Source organism: Miscanthus floridulus, chromosome 2 (assembly GCF_019320115.1).
Source record: "Miscanthus floridulus cultivar M001 chromosome 2, ASM1932011v1, whole genome shotgun sequence".
In the NCBI taxonomy this organism is placed as follows: Eukaryota; Viridiplantae; Streptophyta; class Magnoliopsida; order Poales; family Poaceae; genus Miscanthus; species Miscanthus floridulus.
In genome coordinates, this window is record NC_089581.1 from 19,814,707 (window position 1) to 19,841,242 (window position 26,536).

The following is a 26,536-nucleotide window of genomic DNA, read 5'->3' on the forward strand; positions in this document are numbered from 1 at the left end:
GCTTCAAAATGAAAGGATCCAAACAGCCTCTTAAATTTATATATGATGAAGTTTCCTTTGACAAGTCATTATAATTGTCATGATAGTTGAACAATCTCGAGGCCTTTGCATAATTAATATGCCGCAGGGATGAATCTACTCAAATATATCATCTTAACGTCAATTTTAGCATTTTGAACTGTAACTGTTACAAAATCACTGGTTTACAATAAATTGAAATATATGCTTATAACTCATTGCGACTGAGCAAAGTACAGACTCCAGAGTACAGCAGAACGAGCTTCACCACCTCATTTCTAGCAAAGTTCCAATACAGTATAGAGAGATCAATCGTGAAAATTCAGTCAAGGAGGCCTGGGTTCAACCAATCCCTGCAAAACGTATTTTTTTTATTGTAGGAAACGTCAGCAAAACTTCACGCACACAAAAAAGAAACTGCGTGAAAGTCAGGTATGTTATGGTTCACTTATTTACGTGTTAATGTCCCGTTTTTTGTCTTTTTCATGTGACAACACAACTGAAGTAATGATGCTATAATGCTCGTCTAATTTTCCCACTAATTTCCTCCAAGTTTCTTATGGTAACGTCACTCTTTGATGCCAATTTGTATCACACATATGGAAAGATTGGTCTCATGTATTCAAAGTAAAAGTGCAAATGATGGTTAAAAGCTAGATTGACATGCAATTTGTAGTCTCATGCCCATGATACGACTTCTCAGCCTATGCTGCTCGACCACAAATGCTGCTAAAGGATATGTGGACAAACGTCCCCTCCTGTGGCTAGAAATGACTATAAACTGCTTGGCCAAAAGTGCTGTCCATCAAATGGTTGAAAACCATTACACATGACAGCGAATGGAATTTTATTCAGTTTTAAATGTAATACAACCCCCCACCCCCACCCCAAAGATTCTCCTAGATGTTATCCAATATTTTCTCTCTTTTTCATTTTTTGGGCATAATCTCCAAGTGCTGTTAAGGAAGCATTTTACTTACTTGCTAATATCATCAAGGTGGTCGTCGAAATCAACAATTTTCTCCCATTTCTTTGTTGTAACATGATCAGCTAGGACAACATTGGTAGAAGGTTCTTTCAGAACCAGCTGACTGCTTCCATCTGATCCAGCCTGACGCCAACTTTTTGATGAATCCCTGGTGTATAACTGCATATGCCATTAACTATGGGTCATGAACCATGCAAGATCAAAACAAGCTAACTACATTATTTCTACAAGAACATTGGATCAATGTGAACCAGCTTTGTAAGTAACTAAGATTGACCACTCTAGCTATTTTCATAAGTAATTTAGGGGCCTGGTCATGCAGCTGATCGTGTAAGAATACTCAATGATATGAAGCCAAGTATATTCTATCACGTTAAGTCTTGAACGACAAACATAAAGTCCCAACGAAGTACGTCAGGCTCATTAAGGACATGTACAACAATGTTGTGACTAGTGTTCGAACAAGTGATGGAGACACGGATGACTTCCCGATTAGGATAGGACTACATCAAGGGTCAGTTTCGAGCCCTTATCTGTTTGCCTTAGTGATGGATGAGGTCACAAGGGACATACAAGGGGACATCCCTTGGTGTATGCTTTTTGCGGATGATATAGTGCTAGTTGATGAAAGCCGGACAAGAATGAATCAGAAACTGGAGTTATGGCGGGAGACTTTGGAGTCCAAAGGTTTTAGACTCAGTAGAACTAAAACTGAGTATATGAGATGTGACTTCGACACTACTACTCAGGAGGAGGAAGATATTAATTTGGAAGGTCAAGCAGTGCCTAGGAATGATACCTTTCGATATTTAGGATCAATGCTACAGAGAGACGGGGATATTGATGAAGATGTTAGCCATAGAATCAAAGCAGGGTGGATGAAGTGGCGCCAAACATCTGGTGTCCTATGTGACAAAAGGGTACCATAGAAGCTAAAAGGAAAGTTTTATAGGACGACGTTTCGACCTGCTATGTTGTATGGTGCAGAATGTTGGCCTACGAAAAGACGACATGTTCAACAGATAAGTGTCGCGGAAATGCGTATGTTGCGTTGGATTTGCGGTCATACAAGAAGGGATCGAGTTCGGAACGATGATATACGTGATAGATTAGGGGTAGCACCAATTGAAGAAAAGCTTGTCCAACACCGGTTCAGATGGTTTGGACATGTCCAACGGAGACCTCCAGATGCACCGGTGCGTAGTGGGATCCTAAGCCAGGATAGTAACGTGAAGAGAGGCAGCGGAAGACCGAAGTTGACTTGGGTAGAGGCAATAAAAGAAGACTTGAAAGGATGGAATATACCCAAAGACTTAGCCTTAGGTAGGAGTGCTTGGAAAACAGCTATTCACGTGCCTGAACCTTAATTGCTTCTGCTGGGTTTCAACTCTAGCCTACCCCAACTTGTTTGGGACTTAAAGGCTTTGTTGTTGTTGTTATTGTTGTTGTTGTTGTTGTAAGTCTTGAACGACCTTTTTTTTTTAGTACTGGTTAACTATGAAACACTAACAAACTTCAGGCCAGAAATCATGCATTATCAAGGTAGACTACAAACATTTATACAGAACATTCATAGTGTCATCGATGAAATATGCAGAACGTAAAAAAGAAGAAAAAAATGGTCTTGATATTTTCACATGGCAATGCTACAAACTAGAATTGATAACTACACTAATCTTTGATATACTTTGCTGCTAACTCACGCATATCAGGATAAACACTTTGTGCTTCATATGAATATCACCTTCCAGAATAATTCATCAAGTCAAGATACAAAATTAGTGCATTTGCGTATTTTGTACAAATACAGCTCAAAATCAAAGCTTAACAAATTAGAGTGACCATATAAAGCTGAATCCAGGACACTTCTTGATCTTATAGTGCATATATATTGCTCAAGAATTGCTTCTTAAGTCATGTCATACAACAATTAAGTGACACTGAAAATCTTTAAGGATATGCAAATAAAAATTATTTTAGTTTATCTTCTAGAAGTTTCTTGCCTTTTAAAGCCTGGTTCTAGCTTCATCCAATATTACATAGGTATGTAAGATCTCATAGCATAATAGCCAAAACATAATCGCTTTAACTGTTGATTCTGCACTAGACAAGATAGCATTTTTCATGTTATTAAAGGGAATATATTGCATCTTGGAAGTTAACTGTGTAAGTTATGTGGATGTACAGCCATTCTTTGCCCTCGATTTTCTTCTATGTTGCTTGTTTACATGCTAGCAGTGGGGTGACATGGTGAAAATAAAGCAAGTGGCCGCTGTGTGGTGAATTCGTTGCGAAATGGAACAAACGATGAACTGGTGGTTAGGTGAAATTCCCATATCACTGTTAATATAAATACCTACCATAGAACACCATCATATACGCGCCATAAATCACCGCCCAATAGTAGTAGGCATATACAAGACAGATTCTAGGCTCAATAACAGATTACTTAAGAGACCTAGAGTGACAATATATTATATTACACTCCAATATTCCCAGCAATAAAAAATCTGTCTGCATGTACAGTCTACAATTTTACATGGCTCACCAAAATGCCTGTTGAGGCTGACTAGATGGCATGTAAACACTACAAGCCAGTCAGCTGTTTATGCCTAAATGGCCAATTAGTTGATTAAATGGCCGTTTAGTCCAACTAATGAGCCATGTAGCCCACTTTTCGTCTAAACAACGGATGACCAACTTTTACTTTTTACAGTTCAGTGCATTTTTTACAGCCATCTGTTCAATGTCATGTGGTTTAAGTATAAATGTTCTCTAAATAAAATAGTCCTTTGTTTTAATATGAACAGGAACATTTATATCTCTTATTTCAAAATGATTTTTTCAAACTTGCATAAATCAAGCTTACTACAAGCAAGTCTCCATGGAAGGTTTCCAAACTTTTTGGACCCTCCTGAGTCTGAACTACACAACCTTGATGCGATACCAGTTCAAAGGAAAAATGTTCAGCTATCGCATAATGAACCTGTTGGTAACCATAAAATTAGGGCACGTCTACTTTGCAACCTGATACCCTTGCAATTCTTGTGCATCATAAGCAAAGGACCAGTAAGGCAGTAAAAACCCTGCTAACTAGACTAAAAAATTGCCAATCTGTTGTATCAATACAATATCATGTGGTTTTACTACAACAATTCTGCAACCAACTCTAATATAGTTTCAGTTAAAAAAAAATCTGATATCAAAATGATGATCTTCCCAGCTTTGCTCAAATCAACTCTACTCTATGCAAGTCTCTATTTTTTGGAAGGCTTGTCAAGTTTTAACAACAGCCGTGAAGTTGGTTTCAATGGAAAATGGAACAGGCCTGTGGTCCATCCGTCTAAAACAAAATAACAAATTATAGTTTGGCTACCCCTTGCAAGCTCACTGTAAACTCTAACATCTCGATAAACATAGAACACTATTAATATCGGGGTACTGTGCCTGTCTTAGCACTGCTAATCTCCTGGTGCCAATTAAAAAGTATTGAAGGTATATTTGAGAAAGATTTGGAAACGTACCTGAACCATCGGGTCGCGAGACTTCCCCTTGACGGCCTCCTCCAGCTTCTTGTTATCGACCTAACCAATCAATAAAAGAAAGATGAGATCTGCAACCCCCTCCTAAGCCGCGCAGATCGGAGATAAAAAGAACGAAAGAAACGTAGCTCACCAACAACACGGCGGAGCGGGGGAAGTATCGGAAGATATGGTCTCCGACGCGCTTGGCAACTGGCGGGAGGTCGGTGTCGTCGCAGCGCGGGTTGGCGTGGTAGTATCCGACGACGGCGAGGCCTTCGCCCTGGGTTGCGAAGTGGTCCTCGACGAGGGTGAGCGCGAGCTCGAGCGTGGGGAGCAGCGGCAGGTGGTGCGGGTGGTGAGACAGCGGCACGGCGTCGATGACCGAGACGACGGCCGGTGAGGACGAAGGCTCGACGAGGCGGCCGACGAGGAGGCCGTTGACGGCGGTCGCCGGGTACTTCAGTGCGTGCAGCGCCAGCTTGATGTACGCCGCCTGCGCCAGCTCATACCGGCACTCCGCGCCCATCTCCGCCGCCGCTGATTCGGATCGAAGGATGATTTTTGGCGACAGGCGAGGGCGAGCGTCTGGTCGCGCGTCGTAGGAGCAGAGGAGCTGGACTGCTGGAGCGGCCGAGCGGTGCCGCCTCCCAGGCTGCCTGGCCTAGGCTAGGACGCTGGGCGTCTGTTGGGCCGTTGCAAACGGCCGCGGACCAGTCTCAGGCGCCAGGCCCGGCTACTTTGTACGCGGCATCACCTGGGCCAGGCCCATGGGGAACGGGCGAGTTTAATGTGAATATTCTAGCTGGGGGGAATTTACGGGCGTGCTTGGTTGTTTCACCTCGCCGGCGCTCGCACAAGTCCCTAGAAAAGCTAGCTTGGTTTCCAAACACACCACTCACCTGATATCCTGGCTTGTCAAGGTCAGTGCAGACCCGAGCAAGAAAACCAAGCACCTGATATCCTGGCTTGTCAAGGTCAGTACAGACCCGAGCAAGAAAACCAAGCACCCGATTTGGTGAATGGAATTTCAACGTAATTGGTACCTCCTAGCAAGGATAGAGTACACTGAAACTAAGAGTTGCTGTCAGGGAATGAAAAATGAGGGAATTCCCGTGAGCAATTATAAAAGATTGCAATTCCTCGTAAGTTACTAAAAAAAAGTTCGGCGTATTTCAACACCACTGTTCTAACATTTTTTTTTTACCCTCCATGCCTGGACTCTAACGGTGTTGATCTCCAGGTGTGAAAAATCGAAAGTATCCTTAGGTCTAAATATGCCATTAATTTTTTTTACATCTTAACACATTCAAATAAAAAATTTAAAACTAGAAAGTTATAGAACTCGTCGAGAACTACATTTTTCATATAAAAATTATCTTCATTTAATTTCGTAAAAAAAGATATCATTTTATGTGATTAATATACAACAACAACAACAACAACAACAAATTCTTTAAGTCCTAAACAAATTGAGGTACGCTAGAGTTGAAACCCAACAAAAGTAATTAAGGTTCAGGCACGTGAATAGCTGTTTTCCAAGCACTCCTATCTAAGGCTAAGTCTCTGGGTATATTATATCCTTTCAAGTCTCCTTTTATTGTCTCTATTTAAGTCAACTTCGGTCTTTCTCTGCCTCTCTTCACGTTACTATCCTGGCTTAGGATTTCACTATGCATCGGTGCCTCTAGAGGTCTTCGTTAGACATGTCCAAACCATCTCAACCGGTGTTGGACAAGTTTTTCTTTAATTGGTGCTACCCCTAATCTATCACGTATATCATCGTTCCGAACTCGATCCCTTCTTGTATGACCGCAAATCCAACGCAACATATGTATTTTCGCGACACTTATCTATTGAACATGTCGTCTTTTCGTAGGCCAATATTCTATACCATACAACATAGCAGGTCTAATCGCCGTCCTATAAAACTTGTCTTTTAGCATCTGTGGTACCTTTTTATCACAAAGGACACCAGATACTTGGCGCCACTTCATTCACCCTGCTTTGATTCTATGGCTAACAACTTCATCAATATCCCCGTCTCTCTGTAGCCTTGATCCTAAATATCGAAAGATGTCCTTTCTAAACACTACTTGACCTTCCAAACTAATATTTTCCTCCTCCTGAGTAATAGTGCCGAAGTCACATCTCGTATACTTAGTTTTAGTTCTACTGAGTCTAAAACCTTTGGACTCTAAAGTCTCCCGTCATAACTCCAGTTTCTGATTCACTCATGTCCGACTTTCATCAACTAGCACTACATCGTTCACGAAAAATATACATCAAGGGATGTCCCTTTGTATGTCCCTTGTGACCTTATTCATCACTAAGGCAAACAGATAAGGGCTCAAAGCTGATCCTTGATGTAGTCATATCATAATCGAAAAGCCATCCGTGTCTCCATCACTTGTTCAAACACTGTCACAATATTGTTGTACATGTCCTTAATGAGCCCGACGTACTTCGTTAGAACTTTATATTTGTTCAAAGTCCACCACATAATATTTCTTGGTATTTTATCATAAGCCTTTTCTAAGTCAATAAAAAACCATGTGTAGGTCCTTCTTCTTCTCCCTATACCGTTCCATAACTTGTCTTATTAAAAAAATGGCTTCCATGATTGACCTTTCGGGCATGAAACAAAATTAGTTCATAGAGATCACGTTATTGCTCTCAAGCAATGCTCGATAACTCTCTCCCATAGCTTTATAATATGGCTCATCAACTTAATTCTCCGATAATTAGTACAGTTTTAAATATCTCATTTATTCTTGTAGATCGGTACCAATATACTTCTCCACTCGTCAGACAACTTGTTCGATCGAAAAATATGGTTGAACAGCTTGATTAGCTATACTATAGCTATGTTCCCAAAACATCTCCACACCTCGATTGGGATACCATCCGATCTCATTGCCTTACCTCCTTTCGTTCTTTTCAACATCTCTCTGACCTCAGATTCTTGGATTCTCCGTATAAAACGTCTATCGATGTCATCAAAAGAGTCATCAACCGAAAGATTGATATGATTAATATATCTTAGAAAAAATCATATCTTTTTAGCAATATTAAATAAAAATAATTTTTATATAAAAATTGTAAATCTCGATAAGATTTACAGCTTTCTAGTTTTAAGTTTTTCTATTTAAAGTCGTTAAGATAGTCAAAAAAAAAATAATGACATATTTAGACATAAAGATATTTTCGACTTTCTACACCTGCAGTTTGACACCGTTAGAGCCCAATCTGACGGCAGTGGTATGAAGGGTAAAAAAAAAATTTAAAGCAGTGGCGCTGAAGTCCGTCAAACTTTTTCAGTGGCTCACAAAAAATTACAATGTTTTTAATGGCTAGCAAGGAATTCCCTAGCTAGAGTGTCACCGATACAACAGTCTGTCATGTGGCTTAAAACAAGAAGCCTACAAAATTGAGCGAGCTTGATAGCAAACTCCTTGCAAAATCAACATTCCGCCTTCTTACTCCTCTTCCTTCTATCTGGTTCTCCCTCTCTCTCTTTCCTCCGTCTCCTTCGTTTGCCCTGCCAGCAAACAAGAAATCAGAACATGAAAGGATTGCGTTGGAGCATCATTCAACAGATATAGAATAAAAGACCAGATCCAGATGCACTGTCAAGATTATTTTAGCTCTATATATGTTTCTCTAGTTGCTTATAGGGCTTGTAGCAAGTTTGAGCAACTGTCAACTCTGGCATCAGTATCTCATGATCAAAGAAGAAACAGCCACAAAACTGAACTTTCAGGGCAGTTCAGGAAAGCATAACAACATGCTTGGTGTCAAGAAATGTCATTAAAGTTTAATCTGAAATTTTGAAGCCATTGAATGGGTAAACGCACCTCAGCAGAGAAAGTCTTAAGAGGGTCTCTGCTTTTCCCTGATCCTCCCTTGAACCCCTGTCTTTTCCGCCTTTGGGGCTTGTCGATGCCCATAGCAGCCCTGGAAAGTTTGACAACATTGCTGGCTTCTTTTGTTTTTGGATCAATTAGGTAGTCAGGGACATCACGCAGGTGTGCAGGAATTTCCTTGTTGCTTAGCAACTTATCGTGCTTGAGCAAATCTGGAAAGGAGAAAAAGAAACATCCAGCATGATTGCTTAGACAGGTTACATACAAGCACAACTATTCTGCACAAAACTTGTAAATCTTACCAAGGTCCCTTGGATTCTCTTCAAAGTGAGACTTCAATCTACAAGGTAAAAAGGCATCACTATTAGGGGAAAATATTATTGGAGCAGAAATGGCTTGAAATGAAATGATCTTTTGTTTCATGAAAAAAAATGTAAAAATTAATATATTGGATGTTCTCGGTTCTCAGCAAGAAAGTACAATTTATTACTATCTAGCAGTATACCGGCCACAGGTAGAGTTTTTTTTCCTTCTCTTTTTCCGAGAAGAGCCAGTAGGTTGTTTTCAAGATATTAAACTATCATTATGCAATTTGCATTCTACCAACAATTTAGCTGCTTTAGTTGCAACAAGGATCTTACTTCTCAGAATTGAGGATTTCATTCTTTATGTCTTGGCGACGCGCTTCCTGTATATCACGTGTTGTCACACTCCTTGCAACATCCTGTGAGAGTAGTGCCAGTTAACAATAGCCATGCAAATCCGTATGGCTGCTTGAGTACACAAAAAAAAATAGCAACCATGCCAGTTGCAAGAATTGTCTAAAAACTTCTGCAAAAATGAACCACATTTGCTAGAAGCTAGCACATTAGCACAAGCTCAAGTACAGATTCAAGAAATCATGCTCTGTACCAACTATTCAGAATATCAGCCTGTTTAGTGATTACTCTAGCTTGCCCAGGCAAAAAGCAACAGTAGTTTTTTACCAATCAAATGAACTTCCCTTACCAGGCAAGAAAGAGCAAAGAGCTCAAGACTAACACACAAACAGAGACACCTGAGCAAGGTTTCATATTTAATGAACATGACCACATATCCAGGCTCCAGGCTGTAGTGCAACGAAGGTTTATATACATAGTATTTACTTGAATAATAAATGAACTAAGAATCAACTGAAAATCGCACTGCGAACTGCATTGGACACTATTACCAGATCAGCTTTTAGCCTTCCAGTAACCACAATATAGTAGATCCTCACCAGGCAACCCATGCCTCATTCAAATACTAGCACATCATCACAAATAATAAGTTCCATACAATCTGTGCTAGCATCAAGTTGCATAGAATGGACAGAAACAGAAATATAGGGCGTACCCAGTGCAGAGAGCTCCCGCTCTGTGCGGGGTCTGGGGAAGGGTGTTAGTGGCAAGCCTTACCCTCGCCTGTGCAATGCGAGGAGACCGCGACTCGAACCCGGGACCTTCCGGTCACAGGCGGTAAGACTCTACCGCTTGCACCAGGCCCGCCCTTCAAACAGAAATATAGAATATGCTAAAAAAAATCAAATATATAATCCGGAACAAATTGCAGACCTGAGCCCTATACCGTAGAGACTCAACAGCATCTTTCGTAAGTAATGGGAAAGGTGAAATGCAGTCCATATCTTTCTTTTCAACATCTTGCAACATATGCTCAATCTCTTTAAAAGTACTATCCTCCTCTGGTGAAACCTAAAGAAGAAATTGCCAAAACATATTGGACATAAATATCAGAACAAGTAGGAACTTCGCTACATGTCAGTTATTTCTGATGATAAATTTATATGAATATAAATAATGTAACATTAAACTTACAAGCGATATGGATGCACCAGTCTTATTCGCTCTACCTGTTCGCCCTATTCTGTGAACATACCCAGCAGCATCCAGAGGCATGTCAAAATTGACTACCTAAAAAAAAGGTTAAAGATAAAGGTCAATCCTGCTCTTCAAAACTTAAACCATGAAGTCACAATTTCATTTTCTGAGTGACTATCCAAATTTCGAGCTATTAAGCCATAAACAAAGATGACAAAATCCAAATTTCTTTATAGATCTTTCTAAAGAGAATAATTGATGAACCATACAGCAGACATTCAAATTGAATCCTTTTTTATTTCGGAGAGAACATAGGATGACAATTTCTCTACATAAAATTCAGCATCTACTGCTCATGATGAGTGATATAACTGTGAGCTCCAAGATAATATAATAAAACTGCCAACAAAACAGAACACATATTGATCCAGCAGTTAACCTAAGAAATGTTCTCCGCTACTGACTTAATCGCAACAAGGTATGTAATGGTGATACAGTGCCTCTGAATCTCTGACCATTGTTAGATCAATATATTAACTTACTGTAAATACATTTTTGAAGTCGATTCCTCTGACAACTCCAAATTCGGCATCTAAAGTCTGTTGCAAATGTTTGCGGGACACCTTTGGCTCTTTCTGGTTTTCCTTATTGGTTTGCTTCTCCCGTTTGCGGGATATCTTTGGCTCTTTCTTGTTTTCCTTATTGGTTTGCTTCTCCTCCTTTGTTTTAGTGTCATCCGTTGCTATCAGATAATCAAATAACCTCGCATTGAATGCCTAAAAAGAAATACACAAAACAATTTAAATTGTTTATATGGGGCCACCTTGTCAGCACAAGGAAGTAATCTGTGCAAACTTCTAACAAAAGATTCGATATCAAAGTTTCAGATATTGTTTAACTGGTAACCTTCCATATCAATGACTTTTTCTGTTTCTCAACAATAAGGGTCCAAGACTAAACCAGAGCACAGGAAAGATATTGCTATTCACGTAATAGAGGCATATACTGCCAATAGTTAGAAACAAATAGCAATGGCAGAGTTTGAGACAAGTGCCATCACAAAGCACAGGTACATAATTAACAAGCAATCTAAGGAGCTGAAGGGAACCTAACTCAGGAGCCATGCAACGACCAAGTTGTAAAGAGCGTACCCAGTGCAGAGAGCTCCCGCTCTGTGCGGGGTCTGTGGAAGGGTGTCAGTGGCAAGCCTTACCCTCGCCTGTGTAATGCGAGGAGACCGCGACTTGCAACGACCAAGTTGTATGCTTCATTTATCCATTTATTAAGTTCTTTATAGTTACAAATAATTTGATAAAAGCCATGCAAAAATGATACCTCAATAATATGTAGTCGGGAATTTTGTGGCAACTCAGCGTTCAAAACCGCAGATCTTATCCCAAACTGTATAAAGCAAAGCATATTCATCATAAGTTTGTTAATACTACAAATGAAGTGTACACTAAAAATAGAAACGAGGTAGAAGCAAGAGCAGAACAACATAGTATGTGAACAAAAGCAGTTAAGTGAACAGTATACTCATAGAAACAATCATAGCATAGGCAAAGTTTGTATAGCATTATCCTAAAATGGCAGTACAAGATATAGCATTATCCATAGGCAAAGTTTGTTTTCTTCCCCCCTTTGGTCTTATTCTTAATATAATGATACACAACTCTCCTGCGTGTTCGAGAAAAAAAGATGTAGCGCCGATCCTTCAGTTATTTTTTACAAGACTTGCCTAACCTGGTATTATGGTTATCTGAAGAGACAAATGAACTTAATGACATAGCAAAAGAGTCAACTGTGACATGATTGTATGCTCAACTTATGGTTATCTGAAGAGACAAATGAACTTAATGACATAGCAAAAGAGTCAACTGTGGCATGATTGTATGCTCAACTTTATAACATCAAATACAGAAGGAACAAAGAAAGTAGTTGGCCCCAAAGTAGGTCACAAGGTCAATAATTGCAACACATAAAGTCCACGCTATGTCAAACAGGAATTCTAAGAATCAATCAATTTCAGGATATGTTGAAGTTTTTTTTTCAGGTGTTGAGTAAATTAAAATACCTTTTTACAGATCTAGATGACCAATCACGTTTTTAGGGTAGCGAGTAGTGATACAAGGCATTGGTATGATTTACCTTTTCCAAGAACAGTCGTAATCTGAATGCCATATCAATTGAGTTCACAAATATAAGAACTTTCTTCTGAATAAGCTCAAACTTTAAAAGTGCAAGGATATGAAGCATTTTATCCTTAGCGTCACATGAGATCTGTGGTAAAAAAATGAATGATATGTAATGAGCAGGACGAAGAAATAGATGTGTAAAAGGCCAAGTAACTTCAGCAAAATGAATACAATTTTTTTATTTAAAATACATCCATAGCTTAAGAATGGCCCCAGATAAGGGACAGACAGGAAGATGTAACCCTATCAAGCATGAGAACTTTTGGTTTTCCAGTAAAAGTTTTTTGGAACCTCCAAGTTGCAATGGTAATATGAAAAGGAGAACAAGTACATGATGCGAAAAGAACAGGCAGCAGAAGATACTTACCCAAAACTGCTGAACATTTTTGGGGATCACGTCATCCTTTGCTTGACCAACCTCCGAAAGAGTTAGAATAAATGGGTTATGCAGAAGTAGCTTTGTCAATTTGTCGACATCAGAGCTGCCATACAGTCGAATTTCAGTATCACCAAAAAAATGGGACAAATGCAAGCAAGGGCCCAAGTTTCTAATGTTCTCTCTTACCAAGGGAAAACAATAGCATGGATTCAACCTCCAACACTTACATGTCAGATGCATTTAAATAATTATTAAACTATGAGCAGAGTCCCATCAAGAGAAGCAACAGCACAAACAGGTCTAACAGCAACCACCCACTTAATCAGCATGGTAAAAATTGTAAACAGCAAAAAATTCACAATTTCAAGAGAAAACCATCTGAGCCAAGTATTTATAAAATAATGAAATGCTCAGAGAAATCGTAAATGTAGGGTGGGCAATCAAGATTTAATGGATAGCTGCAGAAAAAGAAAGAACATTGACCAGATTTGACCTTGAAGTTGCAGACATCAGAATGGACTGACACCTTCGCGGGATATGTGGGATGAGAGCTTTCAAGTCATCTTCACAGCGGTAGGATAGAAGAAGGTCAGCCTGGGAACTAACCATTGGTAGATTAGTAACTTCTTCAAAAGGAACTTGCCTGAACATTATGATTAATACATAAAAGGTGTGGAATCTGATATACATCACTTCAAAGAAGAATGTTATACTCCCTCCCTCAACCTTCTAAGGCATATTTTGATGCAAAAAGAGTTTGTAATTTTGACCAACAGTTAGTCAAATTAAATGCATGTTTAGAGTATAAAGTCATATCAATGCATTCATAATTATGAAGTGTTTTTTAGTAACTGAAAATATATTGTGAAAAAAATTCAAAGGTTAAATATGCTTTTGAAGACTTTACATACCAAAGTACACCCTACAATAATAAACAGAGGACGTATATGGAAATGCAGCTTTAAATAAAATGTCACCAGAAATTTGAAGTAGGATCTCTTAGTCTTTAAAATGGCACAAATCAAAACCATCATATGCACAAATACATGGGAAAAAAATTAAACTAACTCAATTAAGAAAAATGGAATAGCAGCGATTACTTTTTATTATTTTATTATATAGACTGTGAAAGAGAATATAGAATCATAAATTCAATGCTGGCATTCTTCTCTATATTGCAGGGCCCATGAAATATGTAAACGAAATAAAATGTAAGTAAAAATAAATAAATTATGAACGACAACTGAATTGCACCTCATCAAGAATCATCATTGAAAGTGACTCTTTAACTGAAGGTCCACGGATAATTCCCTTTGATATGCATGTTGCAACACAAGCTGGAGTTGACACAAGAATATTAGGGGGGCCAGACAATGCAACAGTCTGCAAATAACAGGCAAAAGTTAGTTACTTGAGCTAATAGACATAACAATAATAACAATACATGGGCACCAAGTGGAGAAAATAACAGTGGAGCGGAATAGAATTGTCTCACAATATCCTTATTCGACATGCTCGCGGTAACTTGCACAACCCTCAATTTGCATGTACAGAACTCAAGGAGAGATAATGCCTCGTTATAAACCTATATGAAGGAAGTGATGACAGCAGTGTTAGCTTCCTGTCTAGCAAAGATGAAAACAACAACAACAACAAAGCCTTTAAGTTCCAAACAAGCAAACAAGTTGGGGTAGGCTAGAGTTGAAACCCGGCAGAAGCAATCAGGGTTCAGGCACGTGAATAGCTGTTTTCCAAGCACTCCTATCTAAGGCTAAGTCTTTGGGTATATTCCATCCTTTCAAGTCTCCTTTTATTGCCTCTACCCAAGTCAACTTCGGTCTTCCTCTGCCTCTCTTCACGTTACTATCCTAGCCTAGGATTCCACTACGCACCGGTGACTCTGGAGGTCTCCGTTGGACATGTCCAAACCATTTCAACCGGTGCTGAACAAGCTTTTCTTCAATTGGTGCTACCCCTAATCTATCACGTATATCATCGTTCCGAACTTGATTCCTTCTTGTATGACCGCAAATCCAACGCAACATACGCATTTCCACGACACTTATCTGTTGAACATGTCGTCTTTTCGTAGGCCAACATTCTGCACCATACAACATAGCAGGTCTAATCGCCGTCCTATAAAACTTATCTTTTAGCTTCTGTGGTACCCTTTTATCACATAGGACACCAGATGATGCTTGGCGCCACTTTATCCACCCTGTTTTGATTCTATGGCTAATATCTTCATCAATATCCCCGTCTCTCTGTAGCATTGATCCTAAATATTGAAAGGTATTCTTCCTAGGCACTACTTGACCTTCCAAACTAATATCTTCCTCCTCCTGAGTAGTAGTGCCGAAGTCACATCTCATATACTCAGTTTTAGTTCTAATGAGTCTAAAACCTTTGGACTCCAAAGTCTCCCGCCATAACTCCAGTTTCTGATTCACTCATGTCCGGCTTTCATCAACTAGCACTACATCGTCCGCGAAAAGCGTACACCAAGGGATGTCCTCTTGTATGTCCCTTGTGACCTCATCCATCACTAAGGCAAACAGATAAGGGCTCAAAGTTGACCCTTGATGTAGTCCTATCCTAATCGGGAAGTCATCCGTGTCTCCATCACTTGTTCGAACACTAGTCACAACATTGTTGTACATGTCCTTAATGAGCCCGACGTACTTCGTTGAGACTTTAAGTTTGTAAAAACCCACCACATAATATTCCTTGGTATTTTATCATAAGCCTTCTCTAAGTCAATAAAAACCATGTGTAGGTCCTTCTTCTCACTATACCGCTCCATAACTTGTCTTATTAAGAAAATGGCTTCCATGGTTGACCTTCCGGGCATGAAACTAAATTAGTTTATAGAGACACGCGTTATTACTCTCAAGCGATGCTCGATAACTCTCTCTCATAGCTTCATAGTATGTCTCATCAACTTAATTCCCCGGTAATTAGTACAACTTTAAATATCCCCTTTATTCTTGTAGATCGGCACCAATATACTTCTCCTCCACTCGTCAGGCATCTTGTTCGATCGGAAAATATGGTTGAACAGCTTGGTTAGCCATACTATAGCTATGTCCCCGAGGCATCTTCACACCTCGATTGGGATACCATCCGGTCCCATCGCCTTACCTCCTTTCATCCTTTTCAACGCCTCTCTGACCTCAGATTCTTGGATTCTCCACACAAAGCGCCTATTGGTGTCATCAAAAGAGTCGTCCAACTGAAAGGTTGTGTTCGTATTCTCACCATTGAACAATTTATCAAAATACTCTTGCCATCGATGTCGGATCTCATCCTCCTTCACCAAGAGATGCTCCATTTCTTCCTTAATGCACTTAACTTGGTTGAAATCCCTTGTCTTTCTCTCACGAACTCTAGCCATCCTATAAATGTCTCTCTCTCTCCTTCCTTCGTACTCAAATGTTGGTAAAGATATTCGTACGCTCTACCCTTTGCCACACTTACAGCTCGCTTTGCAGTCTTCTTTACCACCTTGTACTTCTCTATGTTGTCCACACTCCTGTCATGGTACAAGCGTCTATAGCATTATTTCTTCTCCTTAATAGCCCTTTGGACTTCCTCATTCCACCACCAAGTATCTTTAGCCTCGCCTCCACTTCCTTTGGTTACCCCACACACCTCTAAGGCCACCTTTCGAATGTTGGTTGCCATCTTCTCCCACATGTTGTTTATGTCCTATTCTTCCTTCCAAGAGCCCTCTTTGATAACCATTTCCCTAAATACCTCTGACGATACCCCCTTTCAGTTTCCACCACTTTGTTATTTCAATCTTAGCTTGTTTATCCCTACGGGCACGCACCTAAAAACGAAAGTCTGCCACCAAAAGCTTATGTTGAGAAACAACACACTCCCGTGGTATCACCTTGCAACCCAAGCATGCTCATTTGTCCTTTCTTCTTGCGAAGACAAAGTCAATCTAGCTAGAGTGTTGTCCGCTACTGAAGGTCATTAGATGAGATTCTCTTTCTAAAGAAAGTGTTGGCTATCATCAGGTCAAAAGCTACCGCGAAGTCTAGAACTTCCTCCCCCTCCTGATTCCGACTACCATACCCAAAACCTCCATGAATAGCCTCGAAACCTGCGCTTGTAGTACCCACATGCCCATTAAGATCTCCTCCTATAAAAAAGCTTCTCACTACTAGATACAGCTCTAATCAGGTCATCTAAGTCTTCCCAGAACTATCTCTTAGCACTCTCGTCAAGGCATACTTGGGGGGCATACGCACTAATTACGTTCAAGACCATATCACCAACGACAAGCTTGACTAAGATAATCATATCTCCTTGCCTTCTCACTCCCACCACACCATTCTTGAGGCTCTTATCAATCAAAACTCCTACTCCATTTCTATTCGCGACTGTCCCTGTGTACCAAAGGTTGAAACCTGTATTGTCCACCTCCTTCGCCTTCTGACCCTTCCATTTAGTCTCTTGAACGCATAATATATTTACATGCCTCCTTGTCGCGGTATCAACTAATTCTCTTAACTTACCAGTAAGCGACCCTACATTACAACTATCTAAACGGATCCTAGTTGGTTCGACTAGCTTCCTTACCCTTTGCACCCATCAACTCAGATGTGAAGACCCTTGCTCATTTTTCACTACACCCGGGCGCCGATGTAGCGCGCCACTAAGGAAGCGACGAGCCGATCCTTGCTCACTTGACACCATGCCCAGATCGCGACACGGTGCGTCACCAAGGGGGTGCCGACTCGGCCCTTGACCATTTAACACCATACCCGGGTTCCAATATGGCGCGTCGCTAAGAGGGTTACGCCCCAACGGTTTTCTTTCGGGTTTCATCTCCATGAAAACAAGGGGAAGGAAAATTATATCATACCCACATGATATTAATAGTTGGCAAATTAAAATATATCAAAATAGTGAATAAAAAAAACATGTGTTTGCACTTCACTTATCCAAAGGGGAATCTCCATCCATGCACCACTTGAGGTGCATTTTTCACATATACCACTAAACTAATCAATGACATGGAGTCTGGTTCTACATGTTATTGAAATATGTTGACGATATGAAAAGTACATATCAAGTGGTGGTGCAGATGAAAATATTCCATATCCAAATATAATCCAATCAGCTACTACATGCATGTTTCATAGTCCAAGAACTAAACAAACTTTGCCAATGAATAGCATATAATTCATATGAATCCTTATGTATCCATGTGAGATGCAAAACATAACTATTACAGCTAGCATTGAAACAATTAAACCCAAACTTAGTCATAGAACACTCAACACTCACAGAAAAGTAAGCTAAGGTTCACTACCTGCTGGCATAATTCTCGAGTAGGAACCAGGATGAAGGCATTTGGTGCAGGTTTTCGGATACGCCCTTCTGAGGACAACTTCAGTAGCTCGTGCAGAAGTGGGAGAAGGTAGGCAAAGGTCTTCCCAGAGCCAGTCTTGGCCTTTGCAACCACATCCTTCCCTTCCTGGAACCACAATGTTCAGTTGTTGACCAGAGGCCCAAATTACAGAAAACAAAATCTGTTGCGCAAAAACTAGATATCTATCCTGCTGTACAATATACAGGCGACAGCGGTTTTTGCACCAGATCCTTCTCGTGTTGCACTTGGCTAAAACTAAAGTTAGCATAGGATCATCTTTGATGACGAATAAATAGGCCATAGCAGTTTTTGCAACTGACACTAATCCCGGAAGTTCACCAGAGAATGCAGGCTATCCAAATAATGCTACAGTTTGCAGTATGCCCATGACCATCACACTTGTCAGAATTGAACTTCTTCCAATGAAAAGGGGCTGAAATTCCATATTTCCTGCATCATTTCCCACTAGTTTCTTACTACACCCTAATAGCATGGCAATCCTACAAGCGGTCATTCGCAAACACCACCAGACCCCAGCCTTGAAGCCGATTGGATGGCAGAGGCCGAACGTCTGGAGTAAATACGCACGAAGCAGAAAAGCAGCACACTAAAAGCAGCATTAAAGCCATAAACCACGCACCAGGATGAGCGGGATGGCTACCCGCTGTATCGGGGTGGTCTTGGCGATGCCCTTCTTCCTCAAAGCCCTCTTCAGCTGCTCGTCCAGGCCAAGTTCATCGAAGCTCACCTCCACTTCCTCCTCTTCCTCCTTCCCCTCCTCCCTGCTGCAGGCCACAGCTTCCGGTATCATATCCTTCCCACCAGCGCTGACTGCTTCCTGCCCAGCCTCCTCCGCCGTCTCCATCTCAGTCTCAGGGGTGTCTGTTACGGCCCTAGGCCCTAGCCGGCGGCAGCGATGCGAGGGCGCGGGGCGCCGCAAAAATTGGGGTGGCGGCGGTTGAAGAGGCAACACAAGGGCGCACGAGGAGAAGAAACCCTCTCAACCTCAAGTGGGTCGAGTTTTGCAGCTTTCCGATTTTACCCCTGCATCCAACAGCTTTCCGATTTTACCCCTGCCGCCAAGCCCGAGCTGGTGCGCCTCCTCTAGTGGAAGCTCTCACGCGGCAAGTGGAGGTCAGTCCGTCTGGCTTTCTTCAACTATCATGCTGTTGCTAGCTTCTTCCGTGCTTCAACTTTTGGATCCTAGAGCGTGGTCCGGGCCTTGTGTTGCTGAAATTTGTTCACAAGTATGCTACCGATTCGATTAAGATTGGGTTCTTGTTGCCAGACCGAGGCTAATGGACTTCGTCAAGGGCTTGGACGACGCCGTGGTGGAGTCGGCGTCGCGCAAGGCGTTCGCGGCTTTGCCCGACCTCAGAAGGGCCATCACCGAGCTCACCGTGCTCAAGGGAGTCGGACCTGCCACTGCGTCCGCCGTGCTCGCTGCGTATGCACCTGATGTCGCACCGTTCATGTCTGACGAGGTGAACCTTGGTGTCTTGTACGTTTCTGCGTCTGGTGACTGCGATGTAGTGCTGTGACCTTGATCGGATCTTGTGTAGGCGATGCTAGCAGCCTTAGGCAATGCAAAGGAGTACACTCTGAAGCAGTACCTTGCATTTGCTGACAAATTGCAGGCAAAAGCGAAGGTATGGCTTCTGCATTTGAGACGGATGGCAAATTGCTAACAATGTTTGCAAAGCTAGCTACATCTTCTGGTCGTCTGAAGTATTCAGTGCAACTAAATCTAATCTTACGGTTTTGAGTCAGGTGCTCGGGTGGCTGCAGTTTGCAGCTGATTAATGCTTTGTTTATGTTATACTGCATTCCAAATTATAAGACGTTTTGGCCTTTTCTACGTACGTATGTCTAGATGCATAGTAAAAACAATGTATCTACAAAAGTCAAAACGTCTTATAATTTGGAACAAAGAAAGCAGTGATCATTGTTTAGTTTTGCCAAAGCTAAAAAGTATCAGAATCCGTGTACCAAAGTGGAAATTTTTAAGCAGGTTACCTTAAATATAGCTAACTTAGTGCAGAATTTTGTGCAACCCTTTCAGCCTGGACAAATTGGAAGAGCTCATTGTGCTTCTTTAAGGCTTGAAATGTAATTATTGGACTGTTGTAAAACATGGATTTCTACATTAAAGGGCTATTACTAGAAAGGATCCCGATTTCCCTGTATGAATAACAGCACAGTTCTGCAATTTAACAACCCTTCTGCAAATGCTAGCATTAAACTTGAGGTGTATGCTGGTAAATTTGAAGATCATGCACCAAGACACTCTGACAATTTTTCACCTGCTTCTCTTTCCATTCCAGGCTCCAGATGGCACACTAGGGCAACAGTTGTAAAGCATTTTACAGTTTGCATGTTGAAACTTTGCAACCTCTGCAGTGCTAACTTTGGCCTATATGACGCTAGTTCAATTAGAGCATCTCCAAGAGTTCCCAAAACTCACTCCCAATCTTGACCTTTTGGCAAGATTGAACTGTTCTCCAACAACTCCTTATCTGAACTCTCAATCTTTCCGCACTTGAGAAAGTCGATCTAATAGTGCGGAAATATAGGGTGCTTATCAATCAGCCAATATGGAGGTGGAAGGACGTGGAGAAAAATAGAGAGTAAGGACAAGGTTCCCAATGCAAATATACTAGAGAGAAACAAAAGTATAAAAGTGGTTGGGAGATTTGAAAATAGTCTGGGATTCCTAATGCAAAATTATTTTCTATCTTTTAGGACCGAGATTTTGGAAACGGTTGGAGAAACCTAACAAATGTGCTCCTAACTTTTTTTAGCAACCTTGGAAAACTCATTGATTTTTAGTAACTATTGGAGATGCTCATAGGTTGCAGGTGCCATTTCAAATATAGATTTCAGGTTCATATAAAAATCAGCCGAGCATTGAATAAAAAGAACAATTTGTATTTGCATACACAGTACTTGATTGCTATTTGGCTGATATTATGTTGATCCTGAAGGAACTGAGCATAGGAGAAGAAAGCTTCACACCCTCAGATGTTGAGAGAGCACTCTGGAGCTCGGCAATTGCACCCAAGTCATCGGCAAGTGATAAACCAAAGAGTGAATCGAAGATGCATGGCAAGAGGAAAAGATGATTTACACCACGCTTCTTTACTAAGGCTAGAAGGTTTTTACTGACTGCAGGTCTTAGGTTCTCAGTCGAACATTTTAGTTTTTGTAATCTGCGTAATGGAATCCTTTGGTGGAGCAGAATGTGAAATGCGTGCTCTCATTGACCAGAACACTTCATTTCATACATGCCCATCAGTGGCCATCACTGCATGAGCTCGGATGCACCATGCATGTGTATTTCAAGAAGATCAATGCACCAGCTGTCCAGCTGTTCCCAGAAAAATACTCCCTCAGTCCCGAATTAATTGGACGTTTGGGATTGAAGTGGTAAACTTAGTACGGCTGTGAAATTACTATACTGCCCCTATAAAGATGAGCTGTGAATCACTGAATAGGCAGAACATGATTACTCTGTACACTTGCAGTACAAAATCTGACACAAAACAAACGTGGCAAAGAATTTCACAGAGAGAAGGAATAGCTACAATAACACAACACGTGTCCACGAATAAGCACTCAGACGCTATTACAGAAACTTCTAGCACTTGCGCCATTGCGCCTGCACATCCAAAATTTGAATCAGCAAACTTGGCGCCACTGCCCCACTATAAAATGGCTTCACATGCTCACATGCTCCTGATGAACCCAACGCAAGCCATCCAGAACCCAAATGTGCCAATCTCTATAGCATGCAGGAGAGGTCCATCTTCAACCATGGCCATTGATCTAAATACAGTACCAGGTGAAGAAAGTGAAGAGCCCTCCATAGCCTGCAGGACACTTTCATCTTCAACCATGGCCATAGATCTAAACAAAGTACCACAGGAAGGAAGTGAAGAGCCCTTACCAGACCTAAATCAACAGCCTGCTGATGATGAAGGAGATCAATTTCATCCCATCAAAGAAGCACAAGTGCATCCACTCAAAGGTCAGTCCCACTATCTCCAGAAAGAACAACATGATGGTGTGCATGCTATAGACCTCAATATTCATGTTTGTGAGGGGCAACAAGAAGAATCTCATGAAGGTAATGTTTCTCTTACTTTCTTTACTAAAACAAAGTGTACTGTGTAAAAATAACTTTCTGTATTACTTAAAGTTGTATGTCCCACCCTATTGCAGTTTTTGCTGTTGAGGACGACCATCAACAAGATGGAGATTTCAACTTTGATGCTCCACATGTACACGATGATTTTGACCTCAACTTAGAAGCTGCTGATCACCAAAATGAGCTGCAACAAATGAACAGTAAGCCTCAATGGAACTTGTTTTTTTGTAACTATTTCAATGATCATATCGACTCACTAGGTTGACATCTACATGTAACCCCTCAAAAGTTCGAAACAATCTAATTGCCCACATTAGCAACAACTTTCGTAGACTATTTCAAGCAATGCCCGAGTGTACCAGCCGAACACCCCCTTTTTCTTGAGAAAGACAATGCATCTTGAGTGAAAAATCAACAATACTATGTTACTGGTAAAGCAAGCACATATAATAGAAACCATTTTTAATTCCCCACAACAGCAACAACTTTCCTACACTATTTCAAGCAGTTTATAAACAATGAAGGGGTACTGCTGCCTCACCTGTTTTTAGCAACAAATTTCAGCATGTTTTTTTCGCAAAATCTGGAAAAAAAAACATTTTGCTACTGATATCTCACACTTTTTTTCCAGATATGATCGACGATGTGCACGACTATGGTGTGTACGCTAATGCTGTGGACATAGTCTTCGATGAGGAGGAGTTGGAGGACTCAGATGTTGAAGAAGATGAACATACAAACGCAAATGATTCACACAAGTTCAGAAATCTGACAGACACTGAAAGACAACAAATATATGAAGCATTGCTTGAGAGAAGTAATCGTGGAAAATTAAAAAAGAACGCTACGAATGTAGTAGCTCATATGTTTCAGGTCAGTAGGTATCAAGTGCGTCGTGTTTGGCGAAGAGTCAAGCAGTGCCGTGCACAAGGCAGACCAGTAGATGTTAGATCACGGAGGAAGAATTGTGGCCGCAAAAGGATACAAATTGATCTATCAGATGTTCTTAGAGTTCCCTTGCATAGGAGGAGGACTATACGATCTCTAGCTAATGCTATTGGTGTAAAGAAGAGCACCCTGCATAGATGGTTCAAGGACGGCCTACTACGACGCCACTCTAGCACACTAAAGCCTTTGTTGATGGAAGATAACAAGAAAGACAGGCTACGATGGTGTCTTTCCATGTTAGATCGCCGAACACTGCCAAATGAACCCAAGTTCATTGAAATGCACAACATCATCCACATGGACGAGAAGTGGTTCAACACCACATCCAAGTACATCAAGTATTATATGCTTCCCGAGGAGGAGGATCCACACAGGACTGTACACAACAAGAATCGCATTAGCAAGGTAATGTTCTTGTCAACAGTAGGCAGACCAATATATGATGATGCAGGTAATTGTATTTTTGATGGGAAGCTAGGAGTGTGGCCATTTGTTAGAAAGGTACAACATATTACATACACTTGTTTCACTTTCTTCCATAGGTTTTTGTGCTACAAATTTGTAATCCTTACTTGGTTTCATTTACTATAGGAACAAGCAAGAAGAAGTCGTCGTAATAGAGGAAGGGGGGCCGAAGTTACCAAACCTATCAAGGTAGATCGGACTACTATGAGGTCATATCTGATCGGTAAAGTTCTGGACGCTATTGTTCGACGGTGGCCACGGGAATATGCAGGAAAAACTATTTATATTCAGCAAGATAATGCCCCTTCACATGTGCCAGTAAATGATGAAGAATTTGCTGCTACTGTAAGACATACTGGGCTAGACATACGACTCGTCAACCAACCTGCCAATTCACCAGATTTGAATGTGCTAGACCTAGGGTTCTTTAATTCTCTCCAATCCTTAACCTATGACAGGATCTCTAGGAACTTGGATGACCTGATTGCGAACGTACAAAATGAGTTTGAAAATTATAATCCAAACACTTTGAACAGGGTGTTCCTGACACTACAAGGGTGTTTGATTGAGGTGATGAAAGATGGTGGAGGAAACAAATACAAGATTCCTCACATTGACAAAGATCAGCTAGAGGCATTAGGCATGCTGCCTACAAGCCTTGGTTGTGATCGGCAGCTATATGAGGATGTGTTGGCATTATTGGGAAACTAATTATATCATGTATGCTGTGATATTGGGAATTTTGGGAGCCTAATACAGTGCTAACCATGTGTGCTAATGCTATAAATAAAGCATGAGTCCTTGCTCATGTTACTCATGGGTGGTAGTGCTTTCAATTTGCAAACCGTATAATGTGTGGTTGTTTATGCTAATCATGTGTCCTTGTGCCACTACTATGAAACCAGAGTAGTCACAAACCGCAATGCAAAATTACCAACTAACAATGGTGGTAGCAAAATTGCCTAAGAGCTCCTAAGTTCAGTTGTATGAAGACTTATTAACATCATCACAGAACATAAGCAGTCAGCATCACACATGTACATTAATTATCAGTTGATCACACAAAGCACACTTCATAATTACACTAACAGTAGTTCATCATGGGACCAAAAGGTCGTCATGTACAGGAAGTGACAACCTACAGCTAGTACACAAAATCACTTGAGCTATACAAAGTGATAGCGTACACTTCATCGCACAAACATCAGTTCATAACGACACCAAAAGCACATCATCTACTCGCATCAAGACGATTTCAATTTATACTTAGCAGCAAATAAACTAGGGGGCGGGGGTGAAGAATAGAGGCACCATAACCTTGTACGCGTCGATGAACCATTCATGGCAGAAAGGTTCAATCCTAGAAAGCACCTCGGCCAGGCGCGCAGCCACCTCTGGGTGCAGGTCCTCGCCAAGCACCTTTTTGCCCAGGCGTGCAGCTACCTCCAGGTTCATCTCCACGGCGGCAGCCCCGTCTACGGCCACCGTAGGGGCCAGCTGCACGCCAGCAGCCCCATCCGCGGCAACCGCAGGGGCCAGATCTGCGCCGGCAGCCCCGTTCGCGGCCACAGCAGGGGCCAGATCTACGCCGGACTCATCATCTTCGGAGTCAGGGACATAGACGTCGCCCTGTGAGTTGAAGCGTAGGCCAGACCTCTTGATTCGACACCCGCGTACGTAGATCCACACCTCCTCAGTTGAGTCGGCGCTGCTTGGCTTGACCTCTGATTCGACGGCGCCTGGCTTGATGATGTGGCCGACGTTCCCACTAGCGCTGGCGGGTGTTGGAATCCCGCGGTCACCAGAGTTGTCGCTGCCGCGGCCAGACTTCAGGAGGCAGCGGATCCCACGTCGAGGCTTCATCAGGTCAGCACCGCCGGCACTAGCCATCTTGCTACCTTCACGCATCCGCCGGCTACGGCGGCGCATTCTGCCGTCTGCAGCCATGCCTACGCAGGGGGCGAGATTTGGAACAGAAGGGAAAGATCGATCTTGCTGTTGGTGTGGGGTGTGCGAAAGGGGACGGAGGGAGGCGTCCGCTCGACGCTTGCACAGATGAGGCTCGGTGGGGAACGGCAACGAGTGGACGAGAGCAATCTAGAGAGCCCCATCGGGTTTTCTTTTTTTTTTTTACCATGGTTGCAGACGGTCCACGAAAATAGCAAATAAAATAATATGTACTCCGTACTCCGTACTCTGGGACGGGCTGCATACGTGCGCCAGGTTTCAAGGCTTCAGGCCTATGTGACCGATTAATGTTGGAAAAAATTTGAACGCTAGATGTCCGATTAATTCGGGACGGAGGGAGTAATCGGCAAAGAGTTTGATGTGCTGTCATTTCATTTGTTACCAATGCGTCTGAAGATCTAGTCCACCTTTTATATATTGGATTTGGTGCTGCATATGTTGGGGTGGGGTGGGGTGGGGTGGGGGGAGGAGGGGACAGGGTTCAACCTCAAATTCTACAGAGTGCATACTGCACACAAGTAATCAAGGACGACATTACTATAAAATTCTACAGAGTGCATAAAATTCTTGGAAGTGTGAAACATGATCATCAGATGCACTAGATCATCGTAATGCATCAGAATTTAGAAAATGGTGTATTCCCAACTCCCAAGGTTACATACTTATGTTGGTCTTCTAGGCAAATACAGATAAACTGGTCTAGTGGGAGACTGAACAGTGAACATGCAGGAGAAATTATATTATTGAACCAGTAGCGGTAAGTGGAGAAACCTTGTTCTAACAGGAATCACACATTCAT

The 26,536-nt window shown here is 41.6% G+C and overlaps 4 protein-coding genes across 4 annotated transcripts; 2 read left to right on the forward strand and 2 right to left on the reverse strand.

The window, feature by feature from the left end:
* Positions 1-148: 148 nt before the first annotated feature.
* On the reverse strand, positions 149-5,164 carry LOC136538120 (ER membrane protein complex subunit 8/9 homolog). The gene is made up of 4 exons (XM_066530097.1): positions 4,682-5,164; positions 4,531-4,590; positions 999-1,165; positions 149-371 (listed from the first exon to the last, which is right to left on the reverse strand). The coding sequence occupies exons 1-4, from the start codon at positions 5,054-5,056 to the stop codon at positions 341-343; spliced, it is 633 nt and encodes a 210-aa protein (XP_066386194.1). The 5' UTR covers positions 5,057-5,164; the 3' UTR covers positions 149-340.
* A 2,609-nt stretch (positions 5,165-7,773) lies between these two features.
* Positions 7,774-19,172, reverse strand: LOC136538121 (DEAD-box ATP-dependent RNA helicase 16-like). The gene is made up of 15 exons (XM_066530098.1): positions 18,850-19,172; positions 18,150-18,314; positions 14,319-14,408; positions 14,078-14,206; positions 13,317-13,417; positions 12,812-12,926; positions 12,398-12,529; positions 11,585-11,650; positions 10,792-11,025; positions 10,247-10,342; positions 9,986-10,123; positions 9,035-9,117; positions 8,696-8,733; positions 8,385-8,605; positions 7,774-8,068 (listed from the first exon to the last, which is right to left on the reverse strand). Exons 1-15 carry the CDS (start codon positions 19,072-19,074, stop codon positions 7,991-7,993), a joined length of 1,911 nt encoding a protein of 636 aa, XP_066386195.1. The 5' UTR covers positions 19,075-19,172; the 3' UTR covers positions 7,774-7,990.
* Positions 19,173-19,299: 127 nt separating this feature from the next.
* On the forward strand, positions 19,300-21,580 carry LOC136538122 (uncharacterized). The gene is made up of 4 exons (XM_066530099.1): positions 19,300-19,343; positions 19,498-19,693; positions 19,772-19,858; positions 21,194-21,580. The coding sequence occupies exons 2-4, from the start codon at positions 19,508-19,510 to the stop codon at positions 21,329-21,331; spliced, it is 411 nt and encodes a 136-aa protein (XP_066386196.1). The 5' UTR covers positions 19,300-19,343; positions 19,498-19,507; the 3' UTR covers positions 21,332-21,580.
* Positions 21,581-21,614: 34 nt separating this feature from the next.
* LOC136538124 (uncharacterized) lies at positions 21,615-24,480 on the forward strand. Its single transcript, XM_066530100.1, has 4 exons — positions 21,615-22,335; positions 22,431-22,556; positions 22,988-23,805; positions 23,896-24,480. The coding sequence occupies exons 1-4, from the start codon at positions 21,681-21,683 to the stop codon at positions 24,478-24,480; spliced, it is 2,184 nt and encodes a 727-aa protein (XP_066386197.1). The 5' UTR covers positions 21,615-21,680.
* Positions 24,481-26,536: the final 2,056 nt, after the last annotated feature.